Source organism: Lingula anatina, chromosome 5 (assembly GCF_051362555.1).
Source record: "Lingula anatina isolate TDL-2025a chromosome 5, LinAna3.0, whole genome shotgun sequence".
In the NCBI taxonomy this organism is placed as follows: Eukaryota; Metazoa; Brachiopoda; class Lingulata; order Lingulida; family Lingulidae; genus Lingula; species Lingula anatina.
The window spans coordinates 23,724,781-23,745,745 of NC_141771.1; the positions used below are offsets into that span (position 1 = coordinate 23,724,781).

Below are 20,965 nucleotides of genomic sequence, written 5' to 3' on the forward strand. Positions count from 1 at the left end.
AACTATATATGTATATTTTATATCTATATTAATGCGGGGTAGGGGGCCTAATGTCTTTAACAGCAAGCTGTATAAATGCAAACTACATCAGAACATAGAAGTAGAACTACTTATATGATCAGAATTAACTCACAAATCCACAGAAATAACGTTTTAAAGTATTAACAGTCATTTTTATAACAATGAACTTATTTCGTAACGGAGGTTAGCATAACGGACGTAAGGTGACACGCATTCTTTTTCAGTTTTTATCCTCGGGATAACTTTGCATAACTATTGAATAAATTTTTTAGGAAGAAGTTGGTCTTTGCTTAACAAAAATGATATTTTTAACTTTCTAAAGCAACATTTTCTTCAAATTTGGTCCGTTACTGAGGTTAGGCTCTTAAATGCGACACCCCGACTTTTGTGAGTTAACATTCTCTATGATGGAACGCATCATTCAAAATTAACAAATAGTACTGTTTTATTAAACTTCATGTATTATGAGTTTGAAAAATGCACAGGAAGGCCATTTAAGAGCATTTTCTTTTAATCTTACATTGACTTAAAAAAGCGTTACGGAGGTTAGGGGTTACTGAGCGACATTGATTAAACTATGACAGTGACGTAACTAACCAACAAATTCGACAGAGAACACCATGTATGATAAAAAGAAACATGAATTCAAATTAGTTGAGGACTAAAAACACTAAAACACGGGGAAATATTAACTTTTTCTTGTGGCAAATCAGCTATAATACCAAAGCGACACGTCGAAATCGTGCTTTTTGCGGCATATAGACCCCCGGGGTTCCCGTCAAAGCAAGTGGTACTATATTAATTGTTGTTTTTTAAGTAGAACACATCGGGTCCTGCTAAAAAAGGCTAAAAAAAGCAAAATTGCAGATGCTTTTACTACCGAAAATAAGCTGCGACAGGTATTATTCAGAATTGTACCCTTTTTCGTGGAATGGCTGTAAAGATAATATTGTTTAAAAAGGTGGGTTTTTAGTTCCTTTTTAAAATGTCCAGGGTCCACAATTTGTCTAAGACTGATGGGTAAAATATTCCATTCTTTTGGTGCTTCAAATTTAAAAGCTTTATCACCGTATGATACTAATCTTGCCTTATAAGCCTTAAGAAGAAGGTGATCACCTGATCTGAGATTTCTTGATGGCACGTAGTGTAAAACAAGCTCATTTAAATAAGAAGGTGCAAGTTTATAAAATGCTGCATGTGCAAATGTTAAAAGTTTGAATAAAATGCGTGCTCGGACAGGGAGCCAGTGCAACATCATTAAAACAGGAGTAATGTGGTTGTCTTTTGGAGTGCGGGTCAGTAGGCGAGCAGATATATTCTGCACACGCTGTAGCCGTTTGATTTGTTCCTCTGAAGATCCATAAAGAAGGGAGTTGCAGAAATCAAGTCTTGATGTAACCAGGGCATGTATAACTGTTGCTGTAGTAGAGTCGGTTAAATGTTTTCGTAAGGAACCAATGTTTCTAATATTGAACATACATGTTTTAGATACGTTAGAAATTTGCCTGTTCATGGACAATGTACTGTCAAAATAAACTCCCAGATTTTTGGCGTGAGATGAGACTTGTACCACGCTGGCACCTATTGACATGCTAAGACTGCGGGCAATGTTCTTGTTGTGTGGTTGAGATATTACTAGGAATTCAGTTTTCTCGTCGTTGATCTTGAGTTTGTTTCTGATCATCCACCCCCTTATATCAGAAATACAGTTGGCTATTTTAGTAATTCATGATTCAGGGTTTCTAATATTGCAGGATGTGTAAAGCTGAGTGTCATCAGCATAAATGTGATAACCAATCTCATGAAAACGAAGGATTGCACCAAGCGGTAAAGTATAAATACAAAATATGAGTGGTCCTAACACACTGCCTTGTGGAACACCAAAGACAAGTTGAGCTAATTCAGAGAGAACTCCGTCCACGCATACTTGTTGTGATCTGCCTGTGAGGTAAGGACGGAAAAGATCTAGTGCTGTATCTTTTATCCCAACAGTTTCTTCCAAAAATGACAGCAGTACCTGATGATCAACAGTGTCAAATGCGGCCGATAGGTCCAAGAGAACAAGTAACACAGCAGAGTGACTGTCGACCGCACGTAGCAAATAATTTTTAATTCTAAGGAGTGCTGACTCGGTGCTATGATTCACCTTGTATGCCGACTGCATTTTCTCAACCAAGTTATTTGCATCTAAGTGATTGAACAATCTTGTGGCGATCACACGCTCTACCACTTTAGACAGAAATGACAAGTTAGATACAGGTCGATAATTTTGCAAGAGTTCTGCATTTAGGTTAGGCTTTTTCAGTAGTGGACGGATAATTGCAGACTTAAACAATTCAGGAAAATTCCCGGTTTTAAAGCAAATGTTTACAATGTGAGTTATGAGACCAATGATTGCAGGGAGAATCTGGGAGAGCAGTGTTGTCGGCATAGGGTCAAGGAGGCATGCTGTCTTCTTAGATCTAGAAATGATTTTTGTCACCTCGTCTTCCGTTGCTTCCTCAAAGGCAGTAAGTAAGAGTGAAGGCTTCGGGAGAAGATAAGAGATCGGGGGATGTAATGGTGTTGCAACTGTCTGTTCTAATGATTCAAGTTCGCCATATATATTTACTGATTTTTGCGATGTAGAAAGATATCCCATGCTGTCAGCTAGGTCTTTCAAAGACGTTGAGGGTGGGTGCGCTACGCGTTTGTTCTTACCCATAAGACTATTAACAGACCCATTTAAAAAAGGCAGGATTTTCAATTTGATATATATATATATATATATAAACCGAATAAATGATAGGAATACCAACAGAAAGGGGAAAATTGGAGAATGATAAGACAAAAATCGAAAAAGGTAAAAAAAAGTTTTTAAAATAGCAAAAAAGTATATACCTACAGTTAATCACCTAGCTCTATACGTCATCCCCAGAATTTTAAAAGACATTTCCTTTTATTCCACAGTTCAATAACTGTAGACGTATTAACAGCAAAGGTAATTCTTCCATCACCACTAGGGTTACATCCTTTTTTATGGACGTTTTGTAGCATTCAGGCCATGTGCCTGTCGGTAATATTGCGCATTGTTATACAGCGAATGCAGAAAGTGCATTTTCTATATATATATATATATATATATATAACTAGTGGGTCACACTTTCTGTCCTCGAACAAAATAGGTATATAGCGTGCTAAGGCACAAATAAACAAGCTGTTCATACAAAACCGGTTTACACGATACATATTAGCTAGTACATTTACAGGAGTCTGTGACCTGGTCAAAGGAAAAAAGGTATGTGTGATAAATATTGTTTATGGATTTTCTTTAGGCCTATACTTCTGTTCATGATTATTCCTGACAATTGAACTGTGACGTATTATTTAGACTAAGGAACTATTCCCAGACCCTATAGTACTAACCGTGGATCTAACTGGGAATAGTACTTACTGGGATTCTCGCTAAATTGCAATCAACTTGAGCGGCTTAGATCACTGTCACGCCTAGTGAAGCTTCTATCGTTTAGCAGCTTCAGAAGGCATACCAGACATCTAAGCCGCTTAAGTTGACTGCAATTTAGCGAGAAACCCCTTGGATATGGATCGATCTTGTTAGATCGATCTAGGGTATGGGGGGCCCAGTCTTAATTTCCATTTACATCTACCGAAAGATTTGCTGCACAAAGCAAGCACAAGGCGGATAGTAAGATAGTATAAACTACAACATTGGTTAAAAAGGTTGTCCCACTCCCATTTCCATGTACTTTTATTTAAAATTGATCACCTCACACTGTAAATTGTTAGAAATAGTGCTTTTTATTCCAGATACCGTGTCTAACATGATTAATGGTTCAAAAAATACAAAATAGGCCCTAGTGGTTAAAATATACAAATTTTATACCATTAAGTAAAATTTATAACAGGTACCCCCTCTGTAATTTCTATGGATGTAAAGAAATGTCTATTAAATTGAAAGGAGGCCATCAAATGTAACCAAATCTACACACAATTAGCATTAAGGTGTGCTCGTTAAAGATCACGTGCCTTAGGCTTCGTTCACATGGAAAGTCTATTTCCTAAAAATCTATTTTCTATTCGCAGTATCTTATGATCACGGTCTGTGCTCTGAATACCTCGCGGCGTTATTGCTGCAGCGCGAGCCAGTTACTTCCAAAGCTGTAATTAATTCTCGGCTGTGCTCGGAGTGATCACAAGATACCGCAAATAGAAAATAGATTTTTAGAAAATAGACTTTCCATGTGAACAAAGCCTTAGGCTATTTTCTATTCGCTGTATATCTTATGATCACGGTCTGTGCCCTGAATACCCCGCGGCGTAATTACTGGCAGCGCGAGCCAGTTACTTCCAAAGCTGTAATTCTCGGCTGTGCTCGGAGGAGAGTCTGATACCTTGACGCATGCGCAGTAGGAAGTTAGATAGTTAATGGCGTTCGCGGTTGCTTTGAAAAATGTGTTTGTCGATTTTGTGCAAGAACAAGACGAAGAAGATGAAGAAGCTATACACACGACAGATACGAGTGCAACCGCCATGACCCGATGGCAAGCGATGCGGCAACGGAGTATAAGATTTTATAGAATGCGAGCACAGCCGAGAATTAATTACAGCTTTGTATAAGTAACTGGCTCGCGCTGCCAGTAATTACGCCGCGGGATATTCAGGGCACAGACTGTGATCATAAGATACCGCGAATAGAAAATAGATCTTTAGAAAATAGACTTTCCATGTGAACGAAGCCTAAAAGCGTGTGCTACTACCGCTTACTACAATTATCTCCTGTAGATGGCGCGACAAGCCTTCAGCACGGGTAACAATTCTGTTTTGTAGGATATTGTCCCATTCTTCTTAAACAGCTTGGGGGAGTTGTTCCACGTTTTTATGGGATATGTTCTCCTCTGCATTGCACACTCCAATTTATGTCGCAGTCGATTAGTAAGGTTAATATCATCAATCAAAGTTGGTGGTTCCCTCCTTAGAGCATTGTGTTTCTACAACAAATCACTCGCCAGGCGAGAGGTGTGAGCAAGTGTGCTGTCTTGATGAAGCCTTTTAGTCAACCCCAAAGTCAGTTCTTGAAGATGGAGTGAGATATCAGCTGAGAATGCAACGTTCAGTGATCCCACAGGCATCTGAACCTGGACATCCATCACTGGAATGAAGTCTGTTTTGATGCAAAATCAATTTATTTCTCGTATTCCATCGATAGTCAAATGAGGGTCAGTAGACATGTTGAAAATGCCTCTTGGAAGGGTGTGTGCAGGATAATATTGCCTGAGGTGTTAGATCAGTCCGCATCTGGAGAACATTCCAAGCCCATGGTATTAGTACATTGTTCCTTTTGGAACAAAACGTAACTGGGGTATATTTTAATGTAACATTCTCAACAGACAGCTCACTTCATTTGCAAGAAGTTACTTCAGGGATGCTACTGCCTTCATTGTGACAACGCACTTGCTCATAGTTCTCATCTGGCAAGCGATTTGTTGCAGAAACACGGTTCTCTGAGGATGGGACAACCGTCTTTGAGTCATAATATTAATCCTACTGAGCACCTGTGGCACTAATTGGAATGTGCATTGCATAGGAGGACCAATCCCCAAATGATCTGGACCAATTCCGCCACGCTCTTTAGGATGAATAGGACAATATCCCACAAAACAGAATTGTAACCCGTGCTGAAGGCTTGTCGCGCCATCTACAGGAGATAATTGCAGTACGCGGTTGCAATCTGTCTCTTTGGCATCCTGGCAGCACAATGGCTTCCTATTATTTGCCATCTGATTACCTCTTTGAGTCCTCCTTTAACCATTGGTTGGTGCAATATAACAAATTGTGCCCATGAAACTAGCCAAACTGGAAGCTCCACGTGCCATGGCCAAACTGTGTTTTTCGCAAATGGCATCCACATTCCATATTCTACAGTGTCCAACAGTAAATAGTACTCAAATGTCACGGTCTATAAGTCAAAATAAAGACAAGAGAAATATCTAGCTACATAAAAAGCTTGGTTGCTGAGAAATTTGAGAAATAAGCAAGTGTTGCTTAACTTATGAGCATCAGTATATATATATATATATATATATATATATATATATATATATATATATATATATATATAAGCACAACGCTTTTTATATGTAGCCTCAATATATGCAGTTCTTATGTAGTAAATGTTCTTAAAGAGAAGAATGATATTCTTGGACATTCAGACATTGGATATTTCTCTGACAACTTCTTTGTTGGTCTCAGTACATGATAATGATTGATTCCCCGGCTTCTTATTGGCAGAACAAAAATATTCCATCCATTTCTTTTTAATAATTTAAAGACATTCACCCTTTGGTTGCTTGAGGTCAGGATAACTCTGATTCTTCCTCATAATTCAAATTCAGCAGAACGTATAGATATCTTATCATTACTCGTTTTGACTGACTGAGATCTGGCTCTTCTGTCAAGCTTGACAGTAAACTGTCAACAAACAAGGTAGCCAAACTGAATTTAAAAAGTAACAATGGCAGTGTTAACATAAGAACAAATATTTTAAAACCTTTAAAACATAAGAAAAGGCATATTATAAACTATGGGTTCTTTAATTGTCGATCTTGAAACTCTTGTTAGGGCGTTTTGTCCGCCATTTTGAAAATTGTCATTTTGGCAACCTAAATGGCTGTTGTGAAAAAAAAAAAATAGTTGCGCGTGTATGTTTAGCATCATTTTTGGCCATAGAAAACACTCACTTAAGAAAAATTTGTGCTTCACTCAACACTTTTCAATACAATTATTTACACATAATTACTACAGTTACTGTATATGCTTTGTATGCATTTCCAAAAATAGTAAAATAACCGACCTAAAGAATGCTCCTAGCTCAAATTTCTAATCAGAAATGAACTTTTTGGCCCATTTTGCCTTTATAATCATCTGTTCCTTGAGAGATTTCCTAAAAAGAGTTATTATTTACCCAACCCTATAATTATAGCCTTAGGCAAAATCGGTAATGGAACTCGTGAACTCAATGCGGTCGATTTTAAAGAATAGAGTCTTTGTTCGTTGTCTGCCGTATCTCTTATCTCTAGTGCTGTGTAAAATGGGACATGCTACGATATATAAACATGTTGAAGTGAACGTTTTCTAAGGTGTGGTACGTCACAAAACAAAATGTTCATGTTGATTCACCGTATAGATCTTGGTAATAAAAGAAGTATATTCATACATGTTATTCCCCGAAGAAGACCCATGGGCCGAAAGCTCGGACTGTATTCAACAACTATAATGTAGATCTTTCTAGATGCATCAAAATATTTATACTTCTAAAACAAAATGTTAAAATGGAATTTCATGATGTGAAAAAAGTTTTAAATAAATAACACACGCAATGTACCATGTCCTGCCAATATGATGTATTTAGTTTTAAAGAAATAACACATGCAATGTATCTTTCCTTGAAAATGTGATTTATTTATTTATTCATTCCTTTTATTTCTCAGATGAAGGCAGTAATCCTGGCAGGAGGCTATGGGACCAGACTGGAAAGAGATCTGAAAGCTGACACCTCAGGGAAGTACAGTCATCTGATAGGGGTGCCCAAACCACTGCTGCCCATCGGACACTGTCCACTGATATCACACTGGACAAAGGTGCTGACCACTCTGCCCAGCTTGGATGGTGTTTATGTGGTGGTGAGTATGGAGTTAGTGGGGATGTCTTTGCTTACATGTTCAGTATACTTACTCAATACTGACAATACTGGGTTTAAACTAGGGGTTTACAGGGGGGGGTCTCTTTCTGAAAATTTAATGCAGACCTTCATACCCCAATTAGTTGAACAAACTTTAAAAAAATGACACGACACATCATTTATATTTTGACATTAAATGGCCAAAGGGGCAGTTTTTCTGAACACCTTTACCTCCAGAGTAAGACATTTGACAAATGATAATTTAACATTTGCAGTTTGATCATTAAAAGAAAACGAAGTAGATACATGCACTTATATTGTTATGCAATGAAAACATTTTGTTTGTAATTGCAACATACTTATTTGAAGATATGATCATCAACCTTTCATGAAAAGCAGCAACAAATAAGTTGTGAAACAATAACTGTACATTATAATGTTTTAAAATAAAATTACACCTCACTCTCCAGACCAATGGTGCCAACCATGAGAAGTTTGTGACGTGGGCCAAGGACTGGAGCTGCGTGCAGCTGGTGTGTGATGGGAGCACGTCGAATGAGGTAAGTCATGCAGAGCACATGAACGCATGATGTGTACAAACACACACACATGCACGCTAACACACACACACACACACATTCCATGCATTGTGATATCTTCTCATACTTTATTTGTTTAAATTTTGTTTTGAAAATGTGTTTATTGTATAATAAGACTTACTTTTTCAATTGCCAAAATAATAAAACAAAATATAGAAAGTAAAAGACAACATGTCAAACAGTTATATTTTGAAAGATGATGTTATTTTCTCTCATAATGTCACCAGTGCAGGCCAGGGGCAGTGGGATGTTTAGAACTGTATGTCCGACAACATAATGTCCAAGATGATATATTGGTCATAGCAGGGTGAGCGGTGTGTCCAGTTTGTCCTTTAGTATTAAACCCCCTTTACTCTAGACAACATCCTTTCTGTGTCCTTTATACAAGCATGAAACTGGCTGTGATCGTAAGAAAGAGACACAGGCTTCAGTTTGGTCGCAAATGAATGCTCAATGATCGGTCAGTTGTCGGCACGTAAAGTATTTTCCTTTTTACTCTCCAACGGGACCATACTACAGGACACAGAGAGGACGCCCTCCAGTGTAAAGGAGGCTTCAATACAATGTCTACTATCTGTCTTATCATTTGGCAAGAAGTACCTGCATGGGTGTTGCAAGCAGCATGTAGTGTTTGAAATATAGCCTGGATAATTTTTCTGTTAAATAGAAAAGTGTTATCATTTAAATTCAAAGGTTTACACATTTTTTTGCTACAGTGACTATCTAATGAGTCAGACATTGAGCAGTCAATTTATCTTATACATTTTAGCCAGTAGCAATAATTAGTGTAATTTAATAAATGTTATGTTTAATTTTACAGTGACACCCTATTTTTTGATGACTTCGACTTGACTCAGCTAGTCCAGAAATTTGAGTCATTTAAAACCAAAGACCCTGATGCCAGTATGCTGGTCTATGTGACATGCACAGATGAAGGTAAGTAAGGGAAAATAATTAGGTGTGTAATTGAAATAAACAAAAATAAAATAAAGCAAGGAGAACAAGCATATACCAGTAATAAATGTTAAGGAAACCAAGCAGAACAAAGAGTGCGGATACAAATTAACAAGCACCATAAGGCATATTTTTTTCATTTTAACATGGTGCAAATAGCAGGATTTATTTATTTATTTATTTATTTATTTTGTTTCCTTCTTCTCTCAGAGTAATTTAATAACACATTTTTACCAACCCCCTCAGTAGCAATATATCTGTCATTAAAATAATTTATTTTCATCCACTTACAGAGGTTCATAAGTATGGGATTCTTGAACTGAATGAAGAGAATCAGGTGGTTGGATTCCTTGAAAAACCCCAGCCTACAGAGACCTTGTCTAGGAAAGAGGTAGTAGACGCTGATTTAGCTCAAAAGTTGACTGCAATTTAAAATGTATTTTTTACTTATAAATCAAATCATAAGTACTGCCAGGCGTGAGGGTTTTTCTGTCACTGTTTGATTATTTTAAAACCACTTCATTGAGTGACAATATGTATATGGTAGTCCAATGATTCAGAATAATTATCTTTCTCTATTAATTTCCTTTTTGAAGCATATGTACATATATATATATATATATATATATATATATATATATATATATATATATATATGATTTAGGAATATCCAAATTATATGACGGCTTCACTGGAATCTGTACTATATGGTGCTTGAAATCGATTCCTTTTTTCAAATTGGAGTAAAAGTGAATGTTGTGTAATAAGATAATAAATTATATATGTGTAAATTTTTTTTTCATTTACCAGTTTCTATCCTTTATTTTTAGTGCCCATGTTTTTATTTCTTGTCATCCAAGTGTCTTCCACTGCTGTCTCAGTTCTTAGAGGAGAAGAAGGTGAGCATGGTGACCTGAGGAAAATATCTGTGACCTGAGGAAAATATCTGTGTGGAAAACAGAGTGTGATTTCTCTTGACTTGTTTTAGTTATGCAAATGAAGAGCTCTCTTGTTAGATAGCATGAAGGTTTTTTTTCGTGATTTTAGTTTCAATTTTATGAGCAGTGTTAATCTTTAAAATATTCAATATCAACACTTTCAAAACAGTATAATTAAAAAAAAAAAAAAAAAAAAAACAGACTTCTGAAATAAATTTCAATATCTTTTAAAGAAAGTGATTGTTTGATTTAGTATAAAACATTATTAACAGAATACAGAAGAATTTGAAAGACTAGAAAATTTTGAAAAGTGATTATTTAGAAACTTTTTTTTCACTGTAGGATATGCCATTGAAGGCAAGAGATGCAACTGGAAACTTTATTGCTTATTTATACCAAAGGTAAAATATGGTGTTTTGTGTCTTTATGCTTAATAAAGCATTATACTACCGGTATTTCAATAAGGGAATTGAATCATCAACATTGTATGCATTCAAAGATGTAAAAGTCAGGAAAAATGAATTGTGTGGTTCATGCAAGTATTTCAAGAGACTGGAGCACCACCAGATGTCAGCACCTGACTGTCTCCTGCCTTCTGAATGGGGCCTTACAGCTCGTCTACTGCTCCAGGCAGGTCTTTCTTTTCTTGAGCCACATTTACAGATAAATAATTTTTTTTCTTTCTCAGAGCTCCAGTATACGCCACCGAGATTTCTGGACGTTTTGATGTTGGCGGACTCCAGTCCTTCCTCATTTGTCATGAGCATTTCAAGAAGAAAAGCTGAGACTGAATTTTTAGGATGACGCAGATTGTAGATACATGTGTAGAGACAAATATAAGTGCCACCTACTGCCGGGGCTTCGGGAGATGGTGTTGCCCTCTATTGTCATGCAGGATTCTCAAAAACGTCTGTACGGCTTTACACGGAGCTGAAATATCAGCTTGAATAAATATAATGGACAGATAAGAAGAGTGATTGGGTCGGCTGGCGGACGTTGCAATATAGTTACGAGTATTTATTTATATTCTGTAAAATTTTAACTTGAAGACTGTAACATTTGAGCCCAACTTCAGTGGCTGCCATGGTAAAAATAAAGATATGTCATTTTAAACTACATGATTGTGTGAACATGATTGTCTTTTGCTTTGCAAGAATTGCTCAATAATGGTTTAAATTATTATTATTATTATTATTATTATTATTATTATTATAAACTAATAATTTAATTTGGTGATCAGTAGTTAAAAACCATGTTTTCCATGGCCGGAAACTGCATTTAAGTGATAATTTAATGATATAATAATAAAAAACAAACAAATTAATATTTTCAAGCTTTTTTATTCATCGTCTATTTTCAGAATGAAAACCAGCTATAAACGGCTGCTAAATACATGAAGAATTTACCAAATCAGAATCGCATCCAGTCAACATAATATTAATTTGTCATGCCACTATTTCTACAATTTAAAATCCATAACAGCTATGAAGTAACATCCTATTAATTAAAAATACCAAGCATCCTGTAACCTTTTGTAGTTATATATCAGAGGTCAAGGTTGTGTGAAAGGTCAATGTCAAGGTCAGATGGTCACGCCCCTACACAGACCCATCTGGGAGTACACCTGCACCATGGCCTCGGCCCCTGAACGAGCATGGTAAGACAGCGCGTCCTCGCACCCAAATGTGTAGTCCTGGACGCACTCCCGGAAGGAGCTGATGACGTCACAGGGGTCAACGCCCTGTTTGAGGTCAATGACCATGAGGTCTCCACAATGGCAGATGCTGGTCTGGCTGCAGCGAGCGATGGTAGAGGTATTGTCTGATCCTACAAAATATATAGAATACAAAAGACCCATTTTAAAAAGGATTTTCAAATAGAATATATATATATATATATATATATATATATATATATATATATATATATATAAAACAATAAATAATAGAAATACCAATAAAAAGGGGAAAATTGGAGAATGAGAAGACAAAAATGGGAAAAAATACTCAAAATTAGCCAATTTATAATGACAGGTTCAGTGGTTGCTTAAAGGTACATACGAACCGAGCATCGGTGGAGTGTGGATTCCCAGTTACACATGTAAACCACTTCTACTAGATTCTTATATGACTCAAATAAATTCGACATGCCAAGGGATAAACTGAATAGATCACTCGATCAGCCATAAAAGCCCTTTAGACTGCTCCTTTCTTTAAATTTTTGGTTGTAAATTTAACCTACTTTCGTGACCTACTTTCCTGCCCCATTGACATACAGCTTAGAATGCCAGCAGAAAAATCCGTCCAAACATCATTTTCGGGTAAAATTAAACAATGCCGTTTGGTAATTCTCTTAGTTATACTACTTGAAACTATATGCTGGCATTTGGTTGGATTTTGTGACAAAAATTGACTTTGCATGCATCTTTAAGGAAAATAGTAAAAAAAGGTCAACCAAGTTAATTAAGTTTCCAACTGCTATTTTATACAGGTATTTTTATTAACGTAATAGAAACAATACCTTAGAGTGAGATTTTGACAAAGATAGGAAATTACGCAATTATTTCCAAACACGTTTCACTGCTGGTTAACAAGTTTCAAAACGACGTAATTATATTACTTCCTACCTAGATGTCCGCAAAATTCCCCACTGTTAGAAAGATCATCAATGAAACGTTTCACGACGAAACTGTACGCTTGCAAATCAGACTCGTGGCACTCGGGAGCCGCCAGGCAAGTGGTGTATTCCTGAAACAAGAAAACATTCAGGTAATTGTGACCAAGAATACGTTTGTCTCAACTAACGCAATCTACTCGTCATTTATTCAAGAAGGGTCAAAATATCAGCAAATGTAAACTGATACTATAAATCTTCCCTCTGAAGGAAGAGGAGAGCTTCATTTGGATAATTATTAAATAGCAGCTCAATAAATACGAAAGAAAAAACTTATTAAAGTTCTTATAAAGTCATAACGCGTGAGGTCCCTCGGCCAATGGAAAACAGAACCCAGATTAGATGTAAAAAAAAAAAAGGCAGCCCTAACGTCAATGGCAACAGTGAAAACACAACCAAAGCGACGTCAATACGATGGACAGCTGAGATGTGCACAGTGACCTTAAATAACGTTGTACCATGTTGAAAGTCAATTTTAAGTTATATTTAAGAAAATAGATAAAAATATGTCGTAGACTCCTGCAATCTCGTCGTGTACTAGTGGACCGGTCGACTAGTCAAAAGTGGAATTGGCGCACGCGCAAGGACCTTAAGTGTGACCATAAATAAATGAATAAGAATGTTTCAATAAATCACAGCCAAGGCAATGATAACAGACGGCACACGTGCTCCTACCTGAGAAGCGTTATAAATGTTCAGGGTGGCTCTCAACGTGAGCAGCGCCTGCAGTGTACACCGCTTTATCGTCGTCTTGTAGCAGTCTGCGCCGCCTGCGAAAGAAAGATGTGCTAATTATGCCATTTAGTAAACTGTTTTATGACCATTCAATTGCTTTTATTTTAATATGAAAAACTGAACTATCATAAAAGTATAAATTGTACTAATATAAGCGTGGATTTTTTTTCAAGGAAGTGAAAAATAAAGCATTTAGAGCTCTTAATATATTGGTGTATTTCTTACACAAGTTTGAAGATCAGTGTTTAGCTTATATGTATCTACCGGTAAGTGGAACATGGGTCAATATAAATTGGGAAAAATAATTCATTATTGACCATCCATGTGTAACTTACCTGTCAGAATGATTTTCAATGAGGTAGCCTCCGCCTCCCCCAACTTCCCGTCACCTTGAGAGTAAATCAGAGCATGTGATTATCACAATATTTTTTTCAGTTAAAAGCGAGATGTCTATGCCTACATAATATCCATGACTTCTTAAATTTTAAATAGATTTTAAAAAGTGACGTTTCATTTTTGACACTTTTTTCTTTCTTTTTAACTATGATGACCTCTTTATTTCCAGGGAGTTCTTTCGAGTAATTTTTAAAGTCATCAAATCTAAATGAAGACAAGACACAACAACTTGGCTAGAGAGGCAATTCTCCCTCGATACTCACTGTTTTTATCAAACTCTTTAAAAGTTTGCTCGGACATATAGGCGGGGACGGTAAAGCAGGTGCGGTACTCTATTTCCTCAAGGAAATTGTCGCCATTCCCGTCACAGAGTCGCGAGATCTCGTTGGAAGGAATCACGAGGGGCCCTATGACGTCAGTGGTGGTTGATCGTCTGGCACGCCTGTGTAGAAAGCATGTTGATAAAACATAAATGTGAATGTGAAGAAAAATATAATTATGCACTTGTAATCAGAGAAAATAAATGTATGAAATTACCCGCATTGATTAAATTAGAGATACATAAATCTGACGCAATGGCGTCACGCTTCACCAAAGAGAAAATTTTGTCGAAATTTGAACATTCAGTACTGTGCAAAAAATAATATCGAGGTGAAGCGTTAACATTTTTCCGTGAACAAAAGATGTTCCTAGAGTTAAAAATGATAAAAAATTAAGTCCATTAAGTCCATTGGCCCGTATCATAAAATTCTGTCTTGAACTCTTAGCTAAACCGCAGTGTTATCAAACTGATAGAGCCTAGGAAAGGACGCTAGCTGATAGTTTACGGAAGTGTCAAAATGGCAACCATGACTGGATATGGAGGGATGTTTACATTGCATTGTCAATACAATGTGCCGTATCTGGCAGTGTTTACATTACAGCGACCTGCCGCTTAGGGACCATTCAGAGTAGAAAATCCGGGTATCAACTGGCCCAAGGCTCAAATATGGCGGAGCCTACACGAAAGGAAGACTGATTAATCTTATAATGGTCTCTCCATCTCTCATACACCTCCTCATGCGTCGCCCCTGCAAGGGCACAGTAATTAAATCTCGGCTCAATTCTCTTTCATGTAGGGTCCGACATATTTGAGCCTTGGACCAGCTGATACTCTGATCTGCTACTCTGAATGGCCCCTTTGACTCAGAGGGAACGCGCTACAGCTTAACTGTCAGCTGAATGATACATTTCTTACTCGAAACAAACTTTACTATCATTTTCGGCATTTTAATGTTTAATTCAGAATACAAATACACATGCATCTCAATATTAACAGATATCATATCCAGTTTAACTAACTGAAGCTTACATAATATCTTATCTCCATCTTATATGATACTAACTACTTTGTTTCATTCATTAATATATGGGTAAAATTGATAAGTTATTACCATCAATATTCACTGTTTTTTTTTTTTTTTTTTTTTTTTTTTTTTTTTTTTTTTTTTTTTTTTTTTTAGCTTTCAGCTATCACCTACTACCCACTTCACAGTCAGTTATAAATTGAAAGAAAAATAATAAAAATTAACAACACCTTACCATTTCATGCCCATCTCCACATAACACCCTCTCAGCGTTTCACAGCGGACCTTGTGGTACATTTTCCGGTCAGTTGTCTGCTTGACCCGTACACAACCCTCGGTCAGGTTCAGGAACGCTAGGATCAGCAGGGCGGTCCACAGGTAAGACATAGTGCTGATAATAATAATAATAATAATAATAATAATAATAATAATAATAATAATAATAATAATAATGTCCTACTGCGTTTTAAATTAAATCTTAAAGCACCTTACACAATGTCTAAAATTATTAAAAGGACTAAATGACGATGAATATAATATAATATAATATAATATAATATAATATAATATAATATAATATAATATAATATAATATAATATAATATTTTCTAGAATAATTTTTTATCAAATTTTCGATCAGATTATTATTGTCCGGATAATCTGGCGTTTGTCACCTCTTCCTTATAGATGGTTGCGCTCAAGTTAATGATCGAGGAAACGACATGTATCAAACAGACAGATTGATTTAGATTTTAAAAATATCTTTCTCTGAAGAAGGTGAAAAAGAGGTGTTGAAAAGACGTCAGAATGATAACTTTGAATTTAGCTGAACATTTGAAAACCCAAACACGTAAAAGAGTGGTTGATTCTTGTAGAATCTTATTTGAAATTACATAATCTAATTCTGTCTCTTATGAAAATGATTTTTCTTTCTAATTATTATTAAACTATATCATTAGTTGCAATGCATTTATGTTCAAACGAGACGAACTCCAATAACACAAACCAAAACAAGGAAATAAGTTTACACTCTCAGGTTACCATACTACCCGAGTAAGTAAAACATGCCCTTCACAAAAATCATGCAGCAGCATACAAAGTTTTAAGCAACCCCCAAAACAGTTCTAAAATCCCTCAAATATGTCTCTTACCTTGTCAGTGTTTCCTTAAGAAAGGCAAGACAGCTCTTCCTCGGTTCTTCAGAAAATAAGGATGCGTCCGGCTTTGGGGATACAGACTTATTTATAGTCGCTGTATCCCAGTGTAACAAGAGATTGCCTCCTCAGGTCACGAGTTCGTTGCCAAGTGAGATAATTGACTTCTCTGCAAATGTCAACTACATCATGTGGCATGTTTCTGTCGGGTCATGACCAATTGTGGAGATGAGTGGGTGTGTGTAAGGGGGGGGGGGGGGGCGTTTTCGATATCGAAAGAAAACATTTTTTTACGTTTTATATACAGATGTTTTTAAGCAGACGAAGATCTGCGTCAACGAACGAACGTCATTATTAACATTATTTCCTTTTTTAATTTCTTTTAACTCATTCGAGGCTAGTTGATACGAAAATTAAATTTGCTTTTTCTAGTACTAACCTGTCATGGTATATAAGAATATTGTCACCTTTCGCACAAAACTCATTATTCACTGTCTTGAATGCATTATTATTATTATTATTATTATTATTATTATTATTATTATTATTTTGGACAATAAATAAGTGTTCAGTAGGTTAAAATCTTCAGTGTTCAGTGACTAAATTAATTATCGTTTACACTTATGTCATCTTACGGGTGACGTCATGATTGCGATTTTGGGGTAAGAACTGAAAAATCGGTTCCTCAACTTTCTCTTTTACCTGAGCACCCACGATCAAAGTTTCAACGCTGATGTAATGACAATATTTAGTACTGCAAAACCCTGCCGGCAATTTTTCTTAAAAGTCGTAATTCAGATTTTATCGTTGATAAAACAAAATAATTTCTTTGTTTTATGAAAATATATAATTGGGGGTCATGACTCCACGACAAAAAACATTTTTGCCAAAATGACGGCAAGGGATTGGTCATATCTGCCATTTTTCGCGATAAAGTCATATTCTTGGAGGAACCTACGCCCCATACGGATTGCTATCTCACCTAAAAATAGAAAGGTTTTAACTTGACGATGAAACCATATGCCTATGTATTGCAACGAAAAATATAAACATCAATATTTCATACTTCCGAGGATTTTTCTATTATTGTAAATAAGCACCACTATAGATGCGCTATTGAACTCCTTTTTGGCTCTGGGTGATAATAAGGGGTTACAATATCCTTAAACTTGGGGATGAGCGTACAGAAATCATGAAAATCTGAGCGTTTTTCTAGTAGTTGATGGTAGATTTTGATTTAACTCCAGGTTTGCATAGTAACAATGTGAATGTGATTAAATCATTTGTATTTTAGTAAATAATTAAACACAATTACCTGCATTCAAAACCGTTCACACCAGAGGCGGATCCAGGATTATTTGAAGAGGGGGGGGGGGAGGTTCGAAGCCGACCCTCCTCCCCTTTTGAGTGGGGATCGGGGGCCGCTGAAGTGCCCAACTTTTTTTTTTGTTATTTCAAAGGGGTCACCGTGCCAGTTGGGCCGTTTTAGAAGTATGATTCACCTAGACAAAATTTCAAGCAGTTTCAATTTCAAGAGGGGACCATTGATGATTTTTTTTCAGAAATCGAAGGGGGCGGTGGAACCCCGTGACAACCCCGCCCCCCCCCCCAAATCTGCCACTGCACACAACATTCAAAGTGTTAATTCTGTAAAACGTTTGGCATTGTCAAATGCTCCCCGTGACATTAAAGACAAAAGTTTCAGAAGTTTAAACGAAATAGAGAAATCAATTGATTGCTACCTGTATAAACATAATTTGACAAAGCTACAAGTTTCTCAGAATTATTTTCAAACAAAAATAAAATATTTAAGACAAAATAGAAAATTAAATTAGTGTATATTAGACAGAAGTAATGAATCAGATGATACAAATGATGTTTTAATGATGTGTGTGTGTGTGTGTGTTGGGGGGGGGGGGATAAAGCCCAGATAGGTTAGATTTTACTGGGGAAAATTTCACTTCCCCTCACCCTCGATGAAAGTCATCTTGGTCTAAAATAAACGCAGACAATAAAATGACTAATTCCAGCAAATTCCCCAGTGCTAGTGTATATTCTCTAGCCACTCGGCGACGTCTGACCTTTCTGTCCGTCATTACCTTTATTTTCCCGGGCTCACGAGACTGATGAATCATGGGATTTCCCTGTTGTGGACTTTGACCCCGTCTGGCCAGACGGCAAGCTCCGCCTGGAAACGCGCTTTTTTTATGCAGATCATTTTAAAACATTTAGAAAAAACAGATTGATAATCTAGATAGCTTTCAAGCCATCCCTCACGAGATTTCAGTGCATTATTAGTGCATGATTACTTTGTTATTATATTTCTGGCAGTGAATAGATTACAGACTTATTGTACGAATGATTATACGAATACGTTGGAAACAATAGTAGGCGTGTTAATCTGCAAATGTGAATTCATTCAGCAATCGGAATCGGGTAGATCTACGTTAACTGATATTTTAATGGGAAAGGCACTAACAAAATAGTTCTTTTTGAATTCAATAATACCAAGGATTTTGCTATTTCCATTAAAACAAAGATAGTTTGTTGGAAACGTTTGATGTCTATATCTATGTCACTCTTCTATAATATATTACCCATAAACACCATGGGTCTTCGCGGGGTCGACCCAACTCGGGACTCTCGCTGACTGCTGAATATCCCCCCCCCCCCCATCACCACCACTTGACGTAGAGTAGAATACAGGAAAGCTGCTGATTGTGAGAGTGCGTTTCTAGAGACACAGAAAGGACGCCGTCGAGAGTAAACTTAAAATCCCTTTTCACTGGACGGTGCAAGAGAGTCCCCCATAACAGAGTCCGCTTCCTCTTTATTTGTACAGGTGAGCCTAGCCCTGATTTTGACCCAAGATTTTGACGCAGTTCGGCAACGTAAGGAGCGATTCAGAATTATGGTCACAGATCATGAAAATGGTTTAAGTGTACCCCCAGTGATGTCATGGTTTCTAAGGAAGCATTCAGATTCGGCCTTCGCACCAGCTGGATCGATCCAACTCTGCAAGAGTTCTTGCTAAAGGTGCAGTAAATATAATCAGATTAATTGTCTGACAAGTCCCCTATATCGCGAGCAGATAGGGGGTAATTAACCTCGTGAGCGCTCCGCTTAATTAGCTGGTCTAGGATCTAGCTGGTGCTATTTCTGAATGTGAATGCTCCCTAGGACAAAATTTCACAGAACCCTTCGAAAGATAGATCGTGTAAAAGATAGAAAATGAATGACTGAATTCGGAAATGCTACCGATTTCGGACAAAAACTACTTTCCTGTGATATATTTCCATTTTGAATTCATCTCCCATACATTTTTTTATTTGCACAAGATAATACCTACGCCGTGCTTGTGTAACTACGATATCGACCGTTTGAGCCAGTGTCTCCTTTTCCAAAACCTTTCCGTTTTGCTGAATAACCCCTGGAGTTATCAAACGTACATTTGATAAATTGCTACGTGATCTCCCATAGTTTGCCCAATGAAAAATTCACCAGCTCCCCTTAACACATGAGACGAACATAAAAGTTTTCACCTGTTTTGGACTGTTCACATGGTCGCACACCCGCTCAGTCGCATTTGATAAATTAAGGAAATACATTTTGAAATGAGAATGATATTGGGTATTTCTTCACGCCTCCAAGCATTCATGAGTCATTGAACAAATAAGCGAAAGCCCCAAAAGGAAAAAACGTAATTAAGCTCTCCAAGTTAACGTACGTTTGCTATGGCGTAGCTGTCTGATGCGTCATATAAACACACTTTTTGATACCTGGTTCAAGATGATGATGACAAGGAATCATCCCAGCGGGCAAATTTTGTTGTTTTAATGTTGAAACGACGTTGAACCATAACGTTGATAAGACGTTTGATAAACTTTGGATTTGTACGTTGGATCAACGTCAGATAACAACGTTGTATCAGCGTCAGATAACAACATCCCAGCGGGCAAATTAACATTGAATCAATGTTGAATCAACGTTGATGGTCAAAGTTGAAACTATGTTGATATGACGTTGACTATGAAAGTTGAATCAACGTTGAACCATCAAGGTTGAATCAACCTTGAGGTATTAATGTTGAATCAACGTTGACAGTCAACGTTGAAACTATGTTGATATGACGTTGACTATTTAAGTTGAATCAAACTTGAGGTTTCAATGTTGAATCAACGTTGACAGTCAACATTGAAACTATGTTGATATGACATTGACTATGAAAGTTGACTCAACGTTGAACCATCAAGGTTGAATCAATGTTGAGTCAACATTGATACCTCAATGTTGAATCAATGTTGAAATAAAGTAAAATTTTGTCAATTTGCCATAAAGCAAGGCTGGTGACCCTATGTTTTTTTCTTTTTCTTAAAGATAACCTGAACATCAAATGTGGAAAGTTTAAAAAACCTGACGACCGCTTTTTTCACAAAATTAATTTGAATGAAAAAGGGGTAAAACAAGCGTT

General features: G+C 36.7%; 2 protein-coding genes across 2 annotated transcripts; one reads left to right on the plus strand and one right to left on the minus strand.

Annotated features, from left to right (window-relative positions):
• Positions 1–1,998: 1,998 nt before the first annotated feature.
• On the plus strand, positions 1,999–11,398 carry LOC106167282 (uncharacterized). Its single transcript, XM_087013261.1, has 9 exons — positions 1,999–2,531; positions 7,509–7,700; positions 8,170–8,259; positions 8,526–8,605; positions 9,119–9,234; positions 9,546–9,643; positions 10,083–10,151; positions 10,533–10,591; positions 10,879–11,398. The coding sequence occupies exons 1-9, from the start codon at positions 2,403–2,405 to the stop codon at positions 10,973–10,975; spliced, it is 930 nt and encodes a 309-aa protein (XP_086869387.1). The 5' UTR covers positions 1,999–2,402; the 3' UTR covers positions 10,976–11,398.
• A 190-nt stretch (positions 11,399–11,588) lies between these two features.
• LOC147761946 (uncharacterized) lies at positions 11,589–15,727 on the minus strand. Its single transcript, XM_087014102.1, has 6 exons — positions 15,576–15,727; positions 14,258–14,436; positions 13,934–13,987; positions 13,539–13,633; positions 12,817–12,937; positions 11,589–12,017 (listed from the first exon to the last, which is right to left on the minus strand). The coding sequence occupies exons 1-6, from the start codon at positions 15,725–15,727 to the stop codon at positions 11,773–11,775; spliced, it is 846 nt and encodes a 281-aa protein (XP_086870228.1). The 3' UTR covers positions 11,589–11,772.
• Between the last annotated feature and the right edge of the window lie 5,238 nt (positions 15,728–20,965).

Excerpts from the sequence above, each read along its gene's own strand:
- LOC106167282 (XM_087013261.1), top strand. The coding sequence starts at position 2,403 with ATGAGACCAATGATTGCAGGGAGAATCTGGGAGAGCAGTGTTGTCGGC. Across the intron at positions 10,152-10,532 it reads AGTTCTTAGAGGAGAAGAAG|GATATGCCATTGAAGGCAAG; the intron begins GTGAGCATGGTG and ends TTTTCACTGTAG. Across the intron at positions 10,592-10,878 it reads ATTGCTTATTTATACCAAAG|AGCTCCAGTATACGCCACCG; the intron begins GTAAAATATGGT and ends TTTCTTTCTCAG.
- LOC147761946 (XM_087014102.1), bottom strand. The coding sequence starts at position 15,727 with ATGTCTTACCTGTGGACCGCCCTGCTGATCCTAGCGTTCCTGAACCTG. Across the intron at positions 13,634-13,933 it reads ATTGAAAATCATTCTGACAG|GCGGCGCAGACTGCTACAAG; the intron begins GTAAGTTACACA and ends TTTCTTTCGCAG. Across the intron at positions 12,938-13,538 it reads ACATTTATAACGCTTCTCAG|GAATACACCACTTGCCTGGC; the intron begins GTAGGAGCACGT and ends TTCTTGTTTCAG.